The sequence below is a fragment of the Aptenodytes forsteri genome, unplaced genomic scaffold (genome assembly GCF_000699145.1).
Source record: "Aptenodytes forsteri isolate BGI_AS27 unplaced genomic scaffold, ASM69914v1 Scaffold174, whole genome shotgun sequence".
In the NCBI taxonomy this organism is placed as follows: Eukaryota; Metazoa; Chordata; class Aves; order Sphenisciformes; family Spheniscidae; genus Aptenodytes; species Aptenodytes forsteri.
In genome coordinates this window covers 2,889,528-2,907,134 of record NW_008794603.1, presented here as the reverse complement: position 1 = coordinate 2,907,134, position 17,607 = coordinate 2,889,528, and the positions used below count along the sequence as shown (strand labels likewise).

The 17,607-nt window shown below is 37.2% G+C and overlaps 2 protein-coding genes across 6 annotated transcripts in view; one reads left to right on the top strand and one right to left on the bottom strand.

Annotated features, from left to right (window-relative positions):
• The window catches only part of WDSUB1 (WD repeat, sterile alpha motif and U-box domain containing 1), a 29,954-nt gene extending 15,570 nt beyond the window's left edge, over nt 1-14,384 (top strand). For 3 of the 5 annotated variants that reach the window (XM_009273164.2, XM_019470443.1, XM_019470441.1), the window contains 3 exons: nt 754-933; nt 10,227-10,367; nt 13,935-14,384. In XM_009273164.2, coding sequence (XP_009271439.1) covers nt 754-933; nt 10,227-10,367; nt 13,935-14,098 — 485 coding nt within the window. In that variant the 3' untranslated portion in view covers nt 14,099-14,384. The remainder of the gene's footprint in view (nt 1-753; nt 934-10,226; nt 10,368-13,934) is intronic. The other 2 variants (XM_019470442.1, XM_009273163.2) reach the window with 2 other exon arrangements.
• A 204-nt stretch (nt 14,385-14,588) lies between these two features.
• Nucleotides 14,589-17,607, bottom strand: part of TANC1 (tetratricopeptide repeat, ankyrin repeat and coiled-coil containing 1) — a 63,434-nt gene continuing 60,415 nt past the window's right edge. Inside the window, exon 24 of the mRNA XM_019470453.1 lies at nt 14,589-17,202. Within this exon, the coding sequence (XP_019325998.1) occupies nt 15,834-17,202 (1,369 nt within the window). The 3' untranslated portion in view covers nt 14,589-15,833. The remainder of the gene's footprint in view (nt 17,203-17,607) is intronic.

Sequence of the window (17,607 nt, the reverse complement as noted above, 5' to 3'; positions counted from 1 at the left end):
AGTTTGTAACCTCAGGATTATGTGCACGTTATTTATCTTTGCTCTGAATTGATCTTATTAATGTCCTACAGAGGTATTGTTTTTTTGTTTTTTAAAGAAAAGATATACTAGAAGTATTTTAATTTTATTAATCTGCTATATCTTCTTTTCTGATAATTGCCATTTCTTACTCTCTGGACAGCGTTTAAGAGATGAATATTATTCCCAGAGCGCTGAAAGACTTTTTGGACAAATATCTTTGGCGATGAGTTAAACAGAAAACATGCTAATTGCAAGCTTAATTGTCAACAAGAAATACAGCTTACCAGTTGTTATAGGTGAAAAAAACCAGGATAATTAATGTTACAAAATATATCAGCACCTAAAGTATATGGAACAAAGGTACATAGATCTTTGTTCAAAGCACAAGAGTAAGTCTGGACTCTGGTCTGCTTTTCTAGGGAGGTGTGAGACTTGGTTTCAGTGTCTGCTGACGCTTTTCTGTCTTTTAGTTCAATTCAAATTTGACAGAAGTCTAGGCATCCGAGAGATTAAATTCCTCTAAACTTTGAAAATTGATACGTAAAAGACAAACCTAAATTATTGCCCCTCAGTGAAGTAATGTCTAATAAGCATTTCTTTATTAGATATTGGGGAATGTATGGTACTGAGAACACTTGAAAAACAGCGTTCATTACTGCCATTGTTCTTGTGGGCATGTGTGTTCTTCGTTTGTTTTTTTTTTAAACTGTCTTTTATCTTTCCTTTCCAAAGGAAATACTGTAGAAAATGAATCTAAGGTGGCTGTTGAGGACTGGTCAGAGGATGATGTTTCAGCCTGGCTTTGTGCACAAGACTTAGCAGACTTTGTTGGGCTTTTCAAAATGAATAACATTGATGGCAAGGAACTACTGAATCTTACTAAAGAAAGTCTGACTAATGAATTAAAAATTGGTAAGAGTATAAAAATAGTTTTTAATCTTTAGGTACGTTGGAATGAAAGTGAGTTAGGAGTTCCATACATGGATTTTTTTTCCCTGAAATGTATTTTTATTTCATTACCAGGGCTGATAAAAAACCCTAATGTCACATTATCCACAATGCTCTTTTTTTTTTTTTTTTTTTATGTTTTTGTTTTTACCTAGAGACATAAAATGCACTTCCACCAACAATGCCGTGTTAAGTGGTCTTACCTGCTTTTGTTTCTATTTTCCTTTTTAAATCTTGTATCATTAAGCTGTGGCAAAGGAATTTCAGCTTTTGCGTATGCTTAATGATTCTGACTTTGGTAAATAGGGTACTCTATAGTTTTTCCTATCAGCCTGCAAAAGTGCCGTGTTTATAATACTATGTGGTCAACTACCTTGAATTTAGCAGTGAAATTCTTCAGTGTACTGTTACCATAATAGAAAAACACAAGGTATGTTTTAGTTTTTACTTGTTTTGGAGATGAAGCATTTGATGTTGACATTTCCTGAGGATCAAGCAAAGCTTGCCTGGCTCAGACACTTTTTAATTCATCAGGTGTCCTAGTTAATACATTGTCCTGTCACTTTATTGCAAAACTGTGATTACGTTTTAGAAGGAATCACAAGGAAGTGCCATATTAGTAATGATTCCACAGTGGTAATTCTGAAATAAGAAATTTAAAGGATGGTGAACTACACCGGAACTTCCTGAATGTAAGCTCTGTGTTCATTTTGATGGCTAGATTTAGGTGTAAATTAGGTGCTGGTATGTTTGCCAAAGTGAGATCAAGTATAGCAAAAGATTTGAATGAGTTAAGAAACCTTTTAAAAAAGTACAGTTTTATTTTTAGAAGTTTGAATTCTTCATTGTAGGAAGACTGCTCCCTTCCTTTTTTGTTTTATACGTGTGTGTGTGGTATTGGTCTGTATCAGGTCATAGTATCTCTGTGTCAACTAACTTTGTTGAATTCTAGAAATCAACAGGGATGCTGGGAATCTGTCAGGCATTGTCATCCACGAAAGACACTTGGCTTCATCAGTTTCTTTAACATTGGAGTAGCCTAAAACTCTGTTGCAGCAGTCACCAGCTGAGGCTAATCAAATAATGCTGACTGGAAAGTTATGTGAGAATTGAATGCAGCGTGACCAATGATGAGAACAGACCTGCTGAACATAGTGTTCTCTATGGGGAAAAAAAATCAACAAAAGCATGTGTTGCCTGATAGATTTGTAATGATGCTATCCAGAACAATTTCAAACTCAAATAAGAAAATAAAATCCGAGTTGTAAGAGCCCATTGCAAGGCAAGCTATAAGGTGCAAAGGATGGATGTGGCTTTAGACAGGGCACGTGTAGAATATAGGCTAATTATGGGAAGCTGTTGCTTTCTGGCTCTTTCATTTGCTATAAAAGGATGCAGTGAGGATTGGTGGTACATACGAGCTGAAGTAGCTTCAGTATGTTCTTTCCCATTATCAAGTAAAATGCTCGTTGCTCAGTCTCTGATCTCAAGATGTTGGTCTTCTGCTATGCTTTTTCTTCAGTAGGTACTTTAACACCCTTCGTAAGATTATAGGATAAGGAGTCAGATTTTCACAAGTATCAGGCAGCTGCAAGAAATTTTTTAAAAAGCTCTAACTGAAATCACTTACTGTCTTAATAAACATAAGCTACTCCACAAATATGAACCAGCATATATGCAGTGTGAAGCAATGAGTTCCACTTTAATGGTTATATGAAAGACATTTTTAAAAGAAAATAATGAAATATACTGTTCAAAGTCACCAAATAAAATCATTCAAATCAATCAGTTCTGAAGTGGTAAATGCTTGTGATTCTGCTTCTACATATCATTCTACAACTATAATTGGTACAGAACAGAAATTACGGCCTGATATATTTGACTTGAAGAATTGCTCTCTATCTGCCATGGCTCAAGCATTTACAAAATAGGAAAATACTATCATACTATCAATAACACTTTCCAGCATTATTCAAATTCCAGTTTAACTAAATTTTAGGAGTCTATCATTATACAAATACTTGAATGAGCATGTCCTTTCCCTCCTTGATAACCTGTTTTCTTTGCTCTAAAACCGCAACATTTACCAGTTCCGTAAGATCGTGCCATAGAAGTCTTGAGTATTTTTTACAGTCTTTGCAAAGGGAGTTTTTTTTAGACCATTTCACTTGATGATTGATAGTATAGGAGCTTTTTCTTCTATAATTTATTAGCTGCTTATTTCTTGTCCTGTTAGTCTTTGCTTCAGCTCTGATTTGCATTTAATAAAAAGGGTATCCTCATGCCTTTGAAGGTGTTTAATCTAAGAAAGCGATCAGCAAGTGGTTCACATAACATTTGATTTGCTTCTTTGATTGTTTTTGACAGCTTTTTGAAAGAATGCTTCATTACCATGCAAATGGCACTAGCCTCTTTCCAACCTAATTGTCATATAATATAAATAACACTGTATTAAAGTCTGTAAGTTGTTGAGCAAAAGTAAAGTGACAATTATATACATTCTGGCTGAAAAGCTTGTGTACATTCAACAAAGTTCAGGATTTCTCATTCTTAACAGCTACAATGACACATGCATTGCAATTCTGTGATGCAGCTGAGTCAGAAAAAAGGGAATATGCATCCTTTTCCAATTCAGAATACAAGGTGGGCGTACATTGTTCCATGCCTGCATACTCTTTTTCCTGTCAGGCTAACTAAATGTGTTAACATAAGGTGAATCTTGACTTCGGTTTGTTTGCAGAGGGTGGGCAGGAGATGAGACTAGGTCCAATTTTTGGAAAACTACACCTTCAGTTTAGGGGTTAGTACCATACAAAGCATTTTGTACTGTAATATCACAAATTGTAAAGAAGTTGAAGGCATTCCAAATACTTTCCCTTCTTCTGCAGCACATTGAGAAGGCTTCTTTTCATGTCACTCTATCCTGATTTAGGTTAGGTATGTAAAGAGAACAGATTGTCTTAAAGACAGTTCAACCCTTTCCTCACTTATTGCAGGGTGTCCTTAGAACATAACTTAAAACAAGGATGAATACACATAAACTGAATTTTGAAATCTCTGATCAGACTGACTTTGTCTTCTCTCTCTTCATCAGCAATGTGCCATAAAAGATGTGGGATTTTTTTGTCTTCCTCTTGGTTTTAAGGTTTCACTCTAGGTACATACAAAAAGTATGAGTAAGTTCTTTCCTGTTTCACCTCTTTATCAAGAAACTCTGGGTCTGAGAATGAGCTTGAAAATTACATTTTGGAGCAGAATTTGCATCACTTGTGATTCACCATGCCTTACATGTATACTGAAGTAGGAGTAAACTTTGGGGGAATTGCTCAGTGTAGATTAAACAGAAAAATACATGTGCTTTGCCTATATCAACAAAATCTTATTTTAGGTGTTCTTAGTTTTCAACAGATGGTGTGTCATGGATAATTCTTTAATCCCTGACTAGAGATTTAATCAGGAGGTAGTTAACTGAGGTGCAAACTGGATGCAATAATCTTCAATCTGTTTGCATGAGAGGAATTTAGGAAAAATTGCCCATATGATGAAGATTGTAGAAGATGTCCTCAAAATCCAGTTATAACTACAGAACTATTTGGTTCCTTTTTTACCTCTCTTTCCTTTGGTTATATTCTTAATTTTTCTTTTCTTAATTTCTTTTTACAAAATTGCCATGAAAACTCTTCCTAAAAATAAGCATGAACTTTTATTGTATTTCAGTACTGTATTTCAATTCTTACATTGTCTTTATCTTTACATATGTCATTACATAATCCTTATTAAGGAAATGTAGGTTAATTTTTTTCTTTTGCATATATTTTTCTTACTCTGTGACATCTTTTGTCTTTGCTGATTAAAATGACTTGCCTATCAGTGTGACTGAGTTTTATCCCTTTGCACACTGTGTTTGAGGCAGCTGATTAATTGTACAGTAAAGCTGGAAGCGCTGGTGTGTTAAGGCCAGTCTGCTTTTAGTACTGAAGATGGAAAGTTAACTGGAGTAGGAACTAGTATTTACCACTACTAGATTGGGAGAAAAAATTGTGACACATTACACCCACAGTTTTTTTGACATAAAACAGTTTTTAAAAGGACGAATGTTTTATGCTGCTGCAAGATGAAGATACTGATAGCTGGGATGCATTTCCAATCTTGACAGGTTAAAATTGTAATGTGACAATTTAAAGTTTATAGAACTATAAAATTACTGTTCTCATTGTCAGATTTCTTTTTTCCTCTTCTACTCACAATTAAGTTGGAAAGAATGGCTGCTGTCTCAAACAGAGATATGGCTCTTTTTTCAGATTCACAGCTATTGTATATTCTCAGTAAATAGGTAATAGTAAGTACTCAAATCAGTTTTGGGATACTTAAATAAACTTGTTGTCCTTCATGGGGGAATATGTGTTAATCAGTATTTGTGATGCCTTACATGATAATGAAAAAGAGTTTATACAACAATATGTGCATTGTAGAGAGAAGAGCTTGCAAGTCTCACAAATCGCAGATCAGAGTATTCTTCCTTTAAAAAAAAAACAAACCCTAATGCAATTTTCATAGACAAAATATCAGGACTCAGGCTCCACAGGTCATTTTTATGCAAAAGAGATTGATATTATTTAATTGAACTGAAATGAATGAATTGAATCTTTACTAAAACCAAAGCTTCTTACTGCTCACAGTAACAGGCCCCTATTCCCCTAGCCATCCCCACCACTGGATTTTTGGTTTTCTTTAAGGGATTTTGTTTTCTGCCAAGAACCAGCTCTACTACCTTCACTTGCAATAGTACATTACTATATCTAATTTGAGAACATTTGTAATAATATATCCATATACCATCAAATTTAAAAATACCAATTGTGAGCACTAAGTATATGTTAGACTGGAGCTGTACATCACTATAAAAGGCAATGATGACTAGGCTACTGGGCATTTTAATCATGTTTTTTGAAAACAATTTCTTCCGAAATGTCGTTCTCCCCCCCAGCATGTAAGATGGTGTTCAGTTTTGGTCAGAAGTTGCATGCATTTTTTCAGCATGAGTTTCCTCTTGGATACAGCTGTTTTTTGGTGTCCCCCCCTGAAATCAAATATGCATTATTTTTGTTTACAAGGAGTGAGTGCATGGTCCTTTCACTGCTTTCTGCTTGGGCTGTCTTGTTTGATAGTGAATCTGTAAATGTCAGTCATTTAATAGAGCACTTTAAATAGCATAATTGAAGCACTGATGTCTTATGCTGCTTTGCAGATAATCATGCCACTATGGTATTTGGTTTTGGTTTTAGTGAATGAGAAGTATAAATTGATTCTGCACAATGTGTGGGAATAAACATAACTTGTGCATCCCCACCCCCTCCCTACCTTTAGTGGTTGGAATCAAGCATTAAACTAGATTGTGAACAATTTTTTGGCAGAGGTATTAATAAAATATGTCTCACAAAATATAATCAAATTTGATGAGAATTTATAAAAGATTTAGATTCCCATACATTAATCTTAATACAATTTGTAAGTGTAAAGCCCCACCATGAATCCAAATGTAAGTTAGCAGCATTTGTGCTATTTCATAATACCTAGTTCTGTGCCAGACATTTAAAAAAAAACAGAGTTGAGCAACTCATCAAGATACTCTTACTTCGCTCTCTAGAGCTGATAGAAGAGAACTTAATGAACATTTTCTGCAATCAGTTTAGCAGTAGCAGTGTTGCACAGTGGTGAGGTCGGTGGGTACAATCTCATGCGTTGTAATAAAGGAGCTCTGTTACTGAGACCTTGAACAAAAGGTAGAGGTCCTTGCATATCATGAGGCCTTCAGTATGTCTTACCCAGGTTTACTTCGCTCTCTAGAGCTGATAGAAGAGAACTTAATGAACATTTTCTGCAATCAGTTTAGCAGTAGCAGTGTTGCACAGTGGTGAGGTCGGTGGGTACAATCTCATGCGTTGTAATAAAGGAGCTCTGTTACTGAGACCTTGAACAAAAGGTAGAGGTCCTTGCATATCATGAGGCCTTCAGTATGTCTTACCCAGGTTTTTTAAGGTTTATCATCATCTTGCCAAGGGGATTGTCCACAGTGGGGGGGGGTTGGGTTTTTTTTTGTGTTTTTTTAAGTCATCGTGCGAAGGGGTGTGTCCCGGGTGGGGGGGGGGGGTTGGGTTTTTTTTTGTGTTTGTTTTTTTAAGAATGTCCAGTTGGGAGTAAATGAAGTTTTATGGTTTTATTTAGATTGTGTGAATGAGAGTGTACCTCATTATAAATGTGATGCACTTTTGTGGGGAGAGGAATGCCAGTGTACAATTTAATTGTAAAAATAAGTTATTTCCATTTTGATAGAGGTTGCTTTACACAAGCATTGCCTGAGCATTGAGGTGCTGCAAGTCTAAGACCTTATCTTTCATGAAATAGGAGCATATAACAATGAAGTGTAATTTGCAGGCACAGTGTACAAACATACCTTATTGTTGTTTTGATGCATTGTTTTGAAGACAGCAAAGTTACTGTTGATGCATCTTCACTTTATGGGCTTGAGTGCCTCTGAACTAAACAGTCTGAAAGAAAAGAAGGCAGCATGGCACAACTATAATTGTCTTTGTAGTTTTATTTTTAGATTAGGAGGACATTAATCTTTTAAAAAACACAGGTTCAGGCATTCTTCAGTCGTCCCTTTCTAAGCCATAGGACAGCAATACTATACAACAGGTGTAGTGTATTGTAATAGAGAGATGTAAATGACCTTGTATGACAAAAGCTAATGTGAAGGTTATGGGAAATCCAATTAATTATACTTTTACTGAAATGGTATGTCCTTACATTTAGCATGACTGGGAGGACACAGCAGTCAGTAAAAAAGTAGTCAGTCCCTGTAATGTTAGTGGTATTCAAATTTTTACTCTGCAATTACTTTTTTAATCCCTGCAAACAGATAGTCACTGCACCAATAGTGTGTTTTGTAACACATCAGGCATTTAGAGAAATGACTGTATTTGTGGCTTGAAATTAGTTCTTTACACTGTGCCAGCTCCTTTTATTTTGGATCTTGCCATTTTGTGGCTTGTATTAAATTTAAAACAGTGTTGATATCAATTTAAATGTGTTAAGCTTTCAAAGTTGTGTCACTATTTTAGAAGCATTTTTTTAAGACTAATATTAAAAAGCCATTCTAAGATTTGCTGACGAGCTTTTTCAGGGTTCCTCTGGCAGGGTTATGGTTTTACTATTTTTTTAAAAGTCTGGCACAGCTGGAAGCTAAACACTCACTCTGGCATGGTAGAGTGGGAGAAAGACACAGATAAGAAGTGAATGGGCGTGATACTTGCCATGTGGCAGAAACTAGCTTCACCGGGAGACTGACATGATCTGGGAAAAAAAGGGGGTATCAGGAAGGTAATTTTGCATACATGCTATCATAGAACCATAGAATCATAGAATGGTTTGGGTTGGAAGGGACCTTTAGAGATCATCTAGTTCCAACCCTTCCTGCCATGGGCAGGGATGCCTTCCACTAGATCAGGTTGCTCAAAACCCTGTCCAACCTGGCCTTGAACACTTCCAGGGATGGGGCATCCACAACTTCTCTGGGCAAACCTGTCACAGTAAAAAAAATTTTTCCTTATGTCCAATCGATAATTTAGAGACAAGAACGTTGTGTCAGACTGTGTTAAAGGCCTTACAGAAGTCCAGGTAGATGACATCAGTGGTTCTTCCCTTATCCACCAACACAGTCATAGAAGGCCACCAGATTAGTCAGGTGTGATTTGCCCTTTGTGAAGCCATGTTGGCTCTCTCTAATCACCTCCCTGTCATCCATATGCCTTGACATAGCTTACAGGAGGATCTGTTCCATATTCTTACCAGGCACAGAGGTGAGGCTGACTGGTCGATAGTTCCCAGGGTCCTCCTTTTTATTTACCATTTTTAAAAATGGGTCAATCAAACTGTAACTCAGACTAAGGAATGGAACCCCTGCGTCTGGCATATGGTTTTATTCTTGGTGCTGCATGCTTCCATTTTGTAAATTGGCACTCATTGTTACCACTTACAGTGAAGGTGAATGCATATATTAATGGTGGCCTGAATTGAAGTAGGAACATGGTTCTGGATCTCCAGTAACAGCATCACAAGAACTCATAAGGCCTGGATGCAAAGTCTCAGAACCTCTGTATGAATCTAATTGTATTTGTGTTGTGCAAACATGGCTCAAAGGTAGAAGATTAAATATATGCTAGTAAGCTTACACTTGAGTGAATGGGTTCTACTTTATGTGTTTTTTCTCCAATTATGCAGTGCAAAGAGTGTAAGGAACAGGGGCCAGAACCTCTTACTGGAGTCTCCTGATCCTGCTACAGTGTCAGTGAATTTTGCTGTCCTGCTTGGTGTAATATTCTACTAGAAGAGTGGTTGATGCATATACTTGGGAAGTGAGAAAGGTGGACCTGATGCTGCACAGCCTAAGGCACGCTGGAATCCAGACTGCCTGATGCCTGGGGCAGTGCTAAACCCCTAAGCTGTTACAGAGAGGGTTGGAACTGGAGTAAATATCACATCCTTCTCCTCCTGTTTTGTGTATTGCTACACCAACAGCGGAGTCCTTGCGTTAAGTGTGCTCAGTGTGTTCCAATTCTTACTAGAATTAGACTTTCTGGGAGATTAAGCAACATCTGAATGCCTCCCTGCTGAACTGCGACAAATTTAGCACTTATGTCCCTAATAGTGACATAAATATGACCCTATGCCAAATTGCAGGGCAAACCTGGTCCAAGGGTGATGAGTCCTCACTCAGGTGCTTTGGTGGTAGGTAGTCTTCTGTTTGGAGGTGATGATGGCACTTGTGCACTTTTATACCTTCATACTGTTATTGATATAGTCCAGTTTCAAGGGAGAAACACTGCTATCTTCCACTCTGTCTCAGTTTTTTCTACAGTTAGCTTTGCACATGCAGCAGTGTATGCGATTCTATTATGCATGAACTAAAATGCTGTTCTGCCAGGTAGCCATGTCTTTGCAGCAATGTTGCACTTGCATTTGTTTTACTGTTTGTTTTCATTACTCCACAAAGTTATTGTTAACCAACAGGAGTTACATGCTGTAGCTGAGCTGTTTGTAGTGGTGGCCAGGTGTGTCTGCAGATTTTTCTGTATTAGGTGGGGGTGGTGAGATGGAACTGTGTCTCCTGTAACACAACTGCTAATTAATGCAAGACCTAACCTCTTTGCCTTACATGTCTGTGTTGTCCACTTCATGTATGAATAACTTTTCAGACTCTTTAGGCCTGCGCAGTAAAGTCCTCCAGAAAATTGAAGAACTGAGGATGAAAATGATCTCTGTTTCTGTTACTATCCCTGATGAGTTCTTATGTCCTATAACAAGGGAGCTTATGAAGGATCCTGTCATTGCAGCAGGTATGTCTTTAAGTGACGTTGACTAAAATGAATGACTTGAGGGTAAAGAAAGATAGGTGTGGGAACACACAAAAATGGGCATATCTTATCAGTTGTAGAAAGATAAACTATTCTAAATAGCTGTTGCAACAAAATAGAACTGTGGTAAATATTCAATTTGCCAAATTACATCTCTGATACGGAGAAAAATACTGTATCAAGCAATTCGCTTAGTGTCAGCTCTGCTGATGAGGCTGTATAGATTTTTTTTTTTTAAATGTTCCTTCCTTTATGTGCCTTTGCAAATATAATTACAAGCTTAATTACAGAGTTGTCTCAGTGAATGCAAAATGGAATTGTGCACACGGGGGGGGGGGGAACCCAAAAAACAAGCTCATTACTACTCTTAGCACACCATATATATGGCACTTACTTAAAAGTTTGTACAGAATGAGATTCATTTAAATTCAACAAGACCTTGGAACTGAGATATGCAAGGAACAGGTGTTACGTAGTTAAAACATTTATGAAGAACTAGTGTTTTATAGTTCTAATCTTGGGGGCAGGGAGGGGGGGCATATGATCATCAAAAGACCAGTATACTTTTCTGATGCTCTGTAAACAGTGACTAACTTCATACAGTTTTGAGGTATCAGGCCAGACTTCTGAGAATTAAAATGTTCAAAATATGAAAACGTGCTAACTGCTGGAGTGGTAAGCACTGCACTTAACAGGGCTTGAGCTTCTAAACAATAGCAGTAGGAGGACAGCCTTGCATATCCTTTTTTTTAATATAACTTTGAAATAAGGATACAGTTTTAGAGCAGGATAGTTTTGTTGAAAAGCTGAAAATTGCCACCAGTCATGATTCACACGTATATTACAAAATCAAATAGGCATTTATAAGAGAAACTGTTGACCTTTTAAATGTTCACAGTGTGTGATCAATTTATAGTATTTAATATCTAATAAATATTGGCTGTGTGCCATTCAATATTTGTGTATTACACTGCTGTCCTGACATAGGGATTACTCTGCTTTTCAGAACACAGGGTGGGCATATCTGGGAGTTCCTCACACTGCTTTATTTTTATAGAAGTTGATGAATAGTAACAGAAATGTTAGCGATTGCAGCAGGAGAAAGGTTGGTTTGTGGCAAGACAGGTGAAGGAAAGTATAGTTTTGTGTTTGGAAACATCTATATTCACTAAGTAGCTACTTCACTGCCCAGCACTACAGAACTGAAGTTCCTGTAGTATAAACACAGCTGACTTGAAGATGTGGGCAATTTTGCAGAGTCAAATTGGAAGAATTTAGATATTTCTGAGATTAGAAAGTTAACTGAAGTGAGCTGGATATTTTGTTTAGTTCAGTAAGCTAAATAAGAGTTAAGTAAGACTTTTATGCCTCTGTGCTATATAGAATTTAAGGAAAAATAAAAAGAAGGTAGAATGCCAAACTGCATATTTCTTTTACTCAAGTGACCAGCCTACATAAGATTTTTTCTATGTTAAGTAAGTGGCTCATGTTCAATAAAGGGGAAGGAAATGGAGTGTAGCCCTGTGTTAGAGGAGGGGTGGAGGACACAGGTTTGTATTTCATCAGAGATGTTCCTGGGTGTTTGTGCTCATACTTGGCTGGGAGGGCAGGGAGGCAGAGGGTGCGATTTATTCCTCTATTTCTGTTCTTTAAGTAACAGCTTGTTTCGGTACTGACTGGAAGAGCTGAAGTCCTGAAACGAGACGGGTGTCAAGGGCTAAGTGCCTGCATGCCCAACTCAGGGCTTGGTCAGCCAGCTGAGTGCCAACAGTGTTCATTGCTGAGCACTGCACAGTAGCAGTCTTTAGTTGTGTTAGTCACTGGATGTTAACGAGCTTTTACTTCATGTTATGGATCATTCAAACTGAAAAGAAGTCTTAGTTAACATGTGCATAATGTATTTTATTGCTTTGCAGTCAGAGACAGAAATATGAAACTAGCCTGAACTGTTTATATTCACATTCAGCTTTCATTGCCCCCCCTTTTTTTTTGTTTTTCACTATAAAGGATTCCTGAAGTGAAAATTATTTTTAAAAAGTTACTCAAGAACTTTAGATCCAGCTAAATAGAAATGTTTGTTTAAATTGTGATTAAAATCTAATAGTTTTATTAACCAAAGGTGTGCAGTAACTTTAACACCAATATGCCATTTATGTATTTTGGTAAAGCACAGCTTTGATTTTTGGGTTTTTTTTTCCCTCCCCTCGTTTTTTTTTGGTGGGGAGTTCTCTCCCCCCAGCACTTTTTTTTTTTTTTTTAAATTGTGATTAAAATCTAATAGTTTTAACCAAAGGTGGTGTGCAGTAACTTTAACACCATCTCCCCCCCCCCCTTTTTTTTTTTTTTTTTTTTTAAATGTGAAATTCTGGTTTTATTCCCAACTGTCTTTCATGTACAGTAATGGTTCAGTACCTTTTATCTTTACTCTCCCATTGTCCTTAACTAGCAACTACAAACATTGTGATATATTTTTTTGTAAGTAAGTGTGTGTGTGTGTGTGGGGGGGGAGGAATATTACTTGCAAATGCTTGGTGAGGCTTGACAATGTCTAGTATAGTGTCTTTAGAGTGATTTGTTTAGTTCTAAACAGAGCTAAGCAACTGTAGGTGCAGGCAACTTGATAAGCATCATCTGCTTTTCTTAAAAAAAAATTCCTTTAAAAAGAACAGAGTAAGCACTGGTGTTAGAAATGCCGATTGTCAGTTGCAATTGCCTGGCTAGTCACCTCACTGTTTCAGTGTTTCTTTCTTACTTAGACAAAGTTCATTACAAGGCTGTAAAAAGGAATCACATCTGTACTGTAAATAATTCCTTAACCACAAATAAGGACACAGGAAGATTTTATGTAATTTGGTCCTGTTTATCACTTGTGTACCTTAGTCACAAGTTCATGCACGAACATGGCTTAATCCCGTGACTTCATCAGAGACAATCCCTTGGATGGGAAAGGGCTAGTTTTGCAAATGTCTATTGCTGGCATGCCTCTGCTGCTAACAGATGTGTGAGGCAAAATTCCAAGCCAACCGAAATAACTACAGCAGCAAAACATCTGTGTACAACTGGAGCCTTTTCTAAAGAGAGCTAAACTTTGTGTCTCCTGTGTTGTACCCACCCCATGCTTACTGCCATACCTGGCTCTTTGAGGGGAAGGCCTCAGACACAGCTGCAAGAACTTTTCAAACAATATGCTGCTTTAACATTGTCAGTGAACTGATGCAGCTGTAACTGACTGATAAACATGCAGTACTTTCTAAAATAGCTTGTACTAGTTAGTTTTTAAATTACACTGTACTTGACAAAGTTGAACCAAATTTTAATCTTGATACTGCTGTATAAAGTTTTAGTTAAATATATTACAGTATGTAATTTGTAACAAGTATGTTTATGGTAAAGCTTTCACAGACCATGTAATTTTTCTGGATCTCAATTTTCCTGTTTGGAAATACTGATTCCCTTACATCCCTTTTAAATTTCAGTAGCTAATATCTTTACAGTGTAACAGTGCCCAAGCATCTGTAATAAAAGCTTTTGATAATCGTTTCTTTGCAGATGGCTATTCCTATGAAAAGGAGGCAATGGAAAACTGGATCAGAAATAAAAGACAATCTAGTCCCATGACAAATCTTCCTCTCCACTCTCTTATGCTTACACCAAATAGGACACTAAAAATGGCTATCAGTCGCTGGCTAGAGATTCAGCAGAAATACAGTTAAACCACTTAGTTTTGAAGTTGTTTATTAAAATTAACTGAAATGAAATTGTATGTAGCTAAAGGAAATAATTGTATCGGAAACAATTAGAAAGAAAAAATTGTGTTTCTGTTCTAATCTGTGGCTGTCATTTAAATGTTTGTTAGAAAGAAAATCTTCACTGTTGGAAGCTCTCAGAAAATTACTGAAAAACTTTTAAGCTTTGGCAATTTTACTTTGCGGTATTTCTGTTTAAGAAATGAAGTATTCAGATTCACAGTTTTTCAAATAAAGTTTTCTTAAAATTTTCACTACATTTATGAGTTTTGAGTCTTGATTTTGCCAAGTTAGTCTTTCAGAAGATAAGAAATAGCAAAGTATATAATCCGTATTTCTTTCTCTAATTTAAAAAAAAAAAGTGTCTTTCCCTGTTTCCTATTACTGGAGATGTAGTTGGAAAAGTTGGGAGAGTTTCTCCTGTAACCATCACTGACTGCATCTCATCCCACAGGTATATTAATAATCTTTATTTTGTATGGAAAAAATACAGTAGCTGTGCAAAAATAGAACTACAGGACAAGACTAATATAGGACTTGTACAAAATACCAAAGAAACGGTAAACAATAAATAAGCTAAAGCATAATGATGCAAACTCAAAAAGCATTTGTAAAAATGGGTACGGATGCTTACAATGTACATAAAACACTGTATATAAACAAGACATGAAAAGTGACTATGTAAAGTTGACCACTCCAACCTCATTGCACTCATATGAACATCACTAAATCTACTTATTTTCAGAACATTCTTGCCAATATAAAACCTTATTTCCTCTGAAAAACTTCACAACTTCATCCTGTCATGCAACTGCACATACACTTTTCCTCAAACTTTCATCTTCACTCCATCCATTTCTTGGGTTTCCCATAAAAACACTTACTAAACATTTCATTGCTGTACCTTTTTCACGAATAAACAATAAATCATTTTGCTTTCAGATAGCACCCAAAGGTGATTAGATAAACTATATAAAGTGCGATTATTGTTAATATGCCATAATATTGTGTTCTTCAGTGCAGTAACCAATATGGTCAAAGCCTTTCAATACACATGCAAATGTCACTGTTTATTCTACTTGATTTCTTCTAGTTACTAAAAATAGTTATATTTACATGTCAAAACATGGCTGCTTATAGTTTACTCATACACAAATTATTTATGCTTCCTAAATGTACATCATGCAACCCAGATTAGATCCCACTAGAAAAGTGATAAAATACTTTGATTTAAAAAAAAACCCCATACATATACAGATCTGAGTATTATCCAGCAGGTATCTTTCTTAACACTGTTTTGAGAAGTAAGTTCTTAAGCATTATAGAGGCATGATCATTATGTAAGTAAGTAAGTAAGTGATGAGATGTAATATAACCAAAAGCCAAGATTAAAGCCCTATGTAAAAGGAAAGTCTTATTTAATCATAAAAGGTAATGGGAGGGATTTCTCTGCGTGAGGTCCTAGTTCGGTGGATTGATGATTGTAATTGACTCTTTCTACACAAATTTGCTATTCCAGTTACTGTAACTGTCCTGTGATGGTAGGAACAGTTTAAAGTGGTTGTATCCCATGAAGTACTGGCCAACATGGACAGCTTACTCAAACTTGCAAGTGACCAGCCAATCAGTATTTTGTATAGAAGTAATACCCTATGATGTTACGAGCTAAGTTTTACAACCCTGTAAATATACAAAATAATATTTATACATTTGATTCAATGAATGATCGCTTTGGTTTTGTAGATGTGACATGACTTAGATGGCCTTCCTTACTGATGTGAGACTGCTGTTTTGATACAGCATCTGGGTATAAACGCAAAGCTTGTTTAGGTGCTCTGGTGTCTTGACACTGGGCAGGTATTTGGCACTTCAGCTCCTCCCGTTCTTTAGCTTGCGTACCATTCTGGTTGCTATCTCCTGGGGCAGCACCAGTAGAGGAAATTTTAGTTTGGTAGTGTTTGACTGAGAACTGCTCAAAACTTGAGGACTGAATGCCCCCAGAAGCAACATTTGATAATCCATCCGATGCCTGAGAGTGCCAAGTGCGACTGGATTGAGTATTTTGCTGCTGAAACCTTGCAGTCTTATCCATGATTCCCATAAATGGGGTATTGCGAGGTCTGTGTTCAGCAACAGTACCCTGAACTGGATTAACGTTATTCTCCTTGAGTCGAACATCTGGGCCTAGCCCCTTAATACTATCTGAAAAACTACTGGCTGAAGTTAAGCTGCTGGTTGAGCTGGCAAGAATCATACTACTGGATGGAGAACTAGAAGAGACACCAGTGGTTACAGGACTTTGCTGCCTTGCTTCACTGAAATTCATTTGAGTAGGGGCTGTTAACCTGTCAGTGGTTTTAGACTTACTTGCAAAAGAATGAGAAGAGAGATTCTCACTATGCTGTGGATGGGAACACTGGCTGGACATAATCTTCTCATTGTGCAGTTCAGAACTAGGACCTGGGGAAACACTTCCAGATGATAACGTGCTTGTCCCATCCAAATGCTGAATTTTAGAGTGCCGGACTGGCAAGGGACTTTGGGGAAGATGCTGAAAAGATGATTGTGTCTTTGTATTACATTGACTGCTTCCCATTTTTGATCCAGGCTGGATGGAGCTCAGGTGCTGATTAGTTTTTACAATCTGTGCCTGCTTTGTTGGCTGCACGATCAAGCCTGGCTCTCTCAGATATTTATTGCCTGTTCTGCTTTGAGGGGACACAGATCTAGCTTTCTGCTGAACATTTTCTTGAAGGGTCCTGCTGTATGATGAAGCAGCTAAGGAACGTTGCAGCCTTTGTGGAGAGGAAACAGATTCATCAGAGCAAGGCAGTTCTTCCTCCCTGTCTTGAAGATTAAAATTACCATTCACACCTTGTATAATGCCCTCCTCCTCATTATCAGAGTTGTTAATTTGCTGTAGTAGCTGTGGAGACTGATGCTTCTGCTGCTGTGTTCTCTGGAACTGTTTGCATTCCTCTTCTACTCGAGCCAGGAGACGTTTTATCTCTTGATTGCTAGGACACAGCTGTGTGGCTTCACGTAAGTCAGCAAGAGCAGCAAGCAGTTTTCTGTTTGGGGGGGAGGGGAAAAAGTAAACTTACTAAAAACCTGGGGCTAATCTGAGTCTCAGCATTGCCTACTACTAATCCACCCCCACCACTTTCAAAGAAATACTCTGATTTGTCATCTCCTGCTGCAGGTGGTGACAATATAAGAATTGGATGTTCTCCAAACCAGGAAATTCTTTCCTATGGTGAAAGCACAGACCCAGCCCTAAACCCTTCCCCTTGTATCATAACAGCTTTTTCAGGAAGGCAGCAGAAGTCTGCTGATAACACTAGGAACTGAAGCTTTTGTCTCATAAGCCCTTTACTGTTATCTTCAGAGTAGGTAACTTGCTGAACTCTGCTTCATGACCATTTGTTCTGCTTAGAAAAGACACAATGAATCAAAAAGGCACCTCTCCCTATACT